Source organism: Apteryx rowi, unplaced genomic scaffold (assembly GCF_003343035.1).
Source record: "Apteryx rowi isolate R43461 unplaced genomic scaffold, aptRow1 scaffold_626, whole genome shotgun sequence".
Taxonomy (NCBI): Eukaryota; Metazoa; Chordata; class Aves; order Apterygiformes; family Apterygidae; genus Apteryx; species Apteryx rowi.
In genome coordinates this window covers 50398-51728 of record NW_020450901.1, presented here as the reverse complement: position 1 = coordinate 51728, position 1331 = coordinate 50398, and the positions used below count along the sequence as shown (strand labels likewise).

The following is a 1331-nucleotide window of genomic DNA, read 5'->3' as shown; positions in this document are numbered from 1 at the left end:
CGGCAGGGCTGCGAGGAAGACGTGGTGCCCAGGCCCTGCGCCTCGGGCCGGCAGAGTCCTGCGCGGCGCCGCGGCCAGCTGCATCCCTGCCCGCAGCCGGGTGCCGGAGCCATCTGCGCGTGGCAGTGGCGGTGGCACCGGGGCTCCTGCYGCAGCTGCCGGCCGGGGAAGGTCGGCGAGGGGCCTCTCTCTGCCCAGCTGCCTGCGGCGCCCTCCGGCCAGTCCGGCTCTCCGTGGCTCTCCGCTGGCACTCGCTCGCTCGCTCGGGGCATGTGTGTGGACAGTATGGGACTTTTCACTTGGTTGTTGCCTCTTGGAATTTTTTTTTGTTGCTTTGCTTTTAATTTTTTTAATTTTTGATTTTTTTTTGTTTTTTTTGTTTGTTTTGTGTTTTTTTGTTTTTGCCCTTCCTGGTCCCAGAAGGAAACGGCTGCGGTTTCACTACAACAGAAACAGAAAGGCAGATCTTTCACTGGGGCCAGCCCGGTGGCGGGCGCTAAGCCGCGGAAGGGCGCCAGTCCGAACCCCCGGAGCCACGCGCAGCGCCCCACGCTCTGCTCCGGAGCGGCCCCCACCTTGCTACGAGCAGCACGGTGGTCCCCACGCTCGCTACCTGCCCGGGGAGGGAGGGAGGGAGGGAGGCGGCGTGCGGGGCTGCCCGAGCCATTCCCACGCTGCGGCCAGCTCYGCGTGGCGCAGGAACGCCGGGACGGGCAGGGGCACCGCTAACCGCTGCCGGCTCCTGCCTCTGCTAGGGGGGAGAGGTGCTGCCCGGGGTGGCGGGCGCYGTCGCAGCTGCACCCCGGCTGCACAAGGGTGGCCAGGCTCACGCGCATCCCCCCCGGAGCAAGGATGCCCCAGCGCCGCCAGGTGCTGGGAGCCGGGAGGAGGAGGAGGAGGAGGAAGGGGGTCCCCGCCGCCCCCGCGGTGCTGCTGCCGGTGTCTGCTCGCGAGGGCAGGCGCGGCGGCGCGCAGCTGGGCCGGGCCGGGCCGGGCCGGGCCGGCGGCACAGGCAGAGGTGGGCGAGAGGCGAGAGGCGGGATGAGAGCGGCGGAGGCAAAGCCTAGCGGTGCGGGCTGCCGAGGCGCGGCGCCCGCCGGGCAGGCCCTCGTTCGTCGGGAGGCTCTGCCTTTGCTTAGGCTGTTTGGTTTGGTTTGGTTTCTAGTGAGCAGTCAGTGTTAGTATTGTGAGGGGCTGGGTCTGTCTTGCTAGTAGGGAGTGAAGCGGCTGTACCCTCCTCGGTATAGACTAGCCTGCAACATCAAAGATGAAAAAAAAAAGCCAATCAGTATTCGAGAGAGAGGCAAAGCCCGTTTCTTCCCTTTTTTTTT

General features: G+C 66.1%; 1 protein-coding gene across 3 annotated transcripts in view; it reads right to left on the bottom strand.

Annotated features, from left to right (window-relative positions):
* Positions 1-36: 36 nt before the first annotated feature.
* The window catches only part of RBFOX3 (RNA binding fox-1 homolog 3), a 26322-nt gene continuing 25027 nt past the window's right edge, over positions 37-1331 (bottom strand). For 2 of the 3 annotated variants that reach the window (XM_026084100.1, XM_026084101.1), the window contains exon 12: positions 1187-1253. In XM_026084100.1, the coding sequence (XP_025939885.1) occupies positions 1209-1253 (45 nt within the window). In that variant the 3' untranslated portion in view covers positions 1187-1208. Of the gene's footprint in view, positions 442-1186; positions 1254-1331 lie in introns of those variants that run through there. The other variant, XM_026084102.1, reaches the window with a different exon arrangement.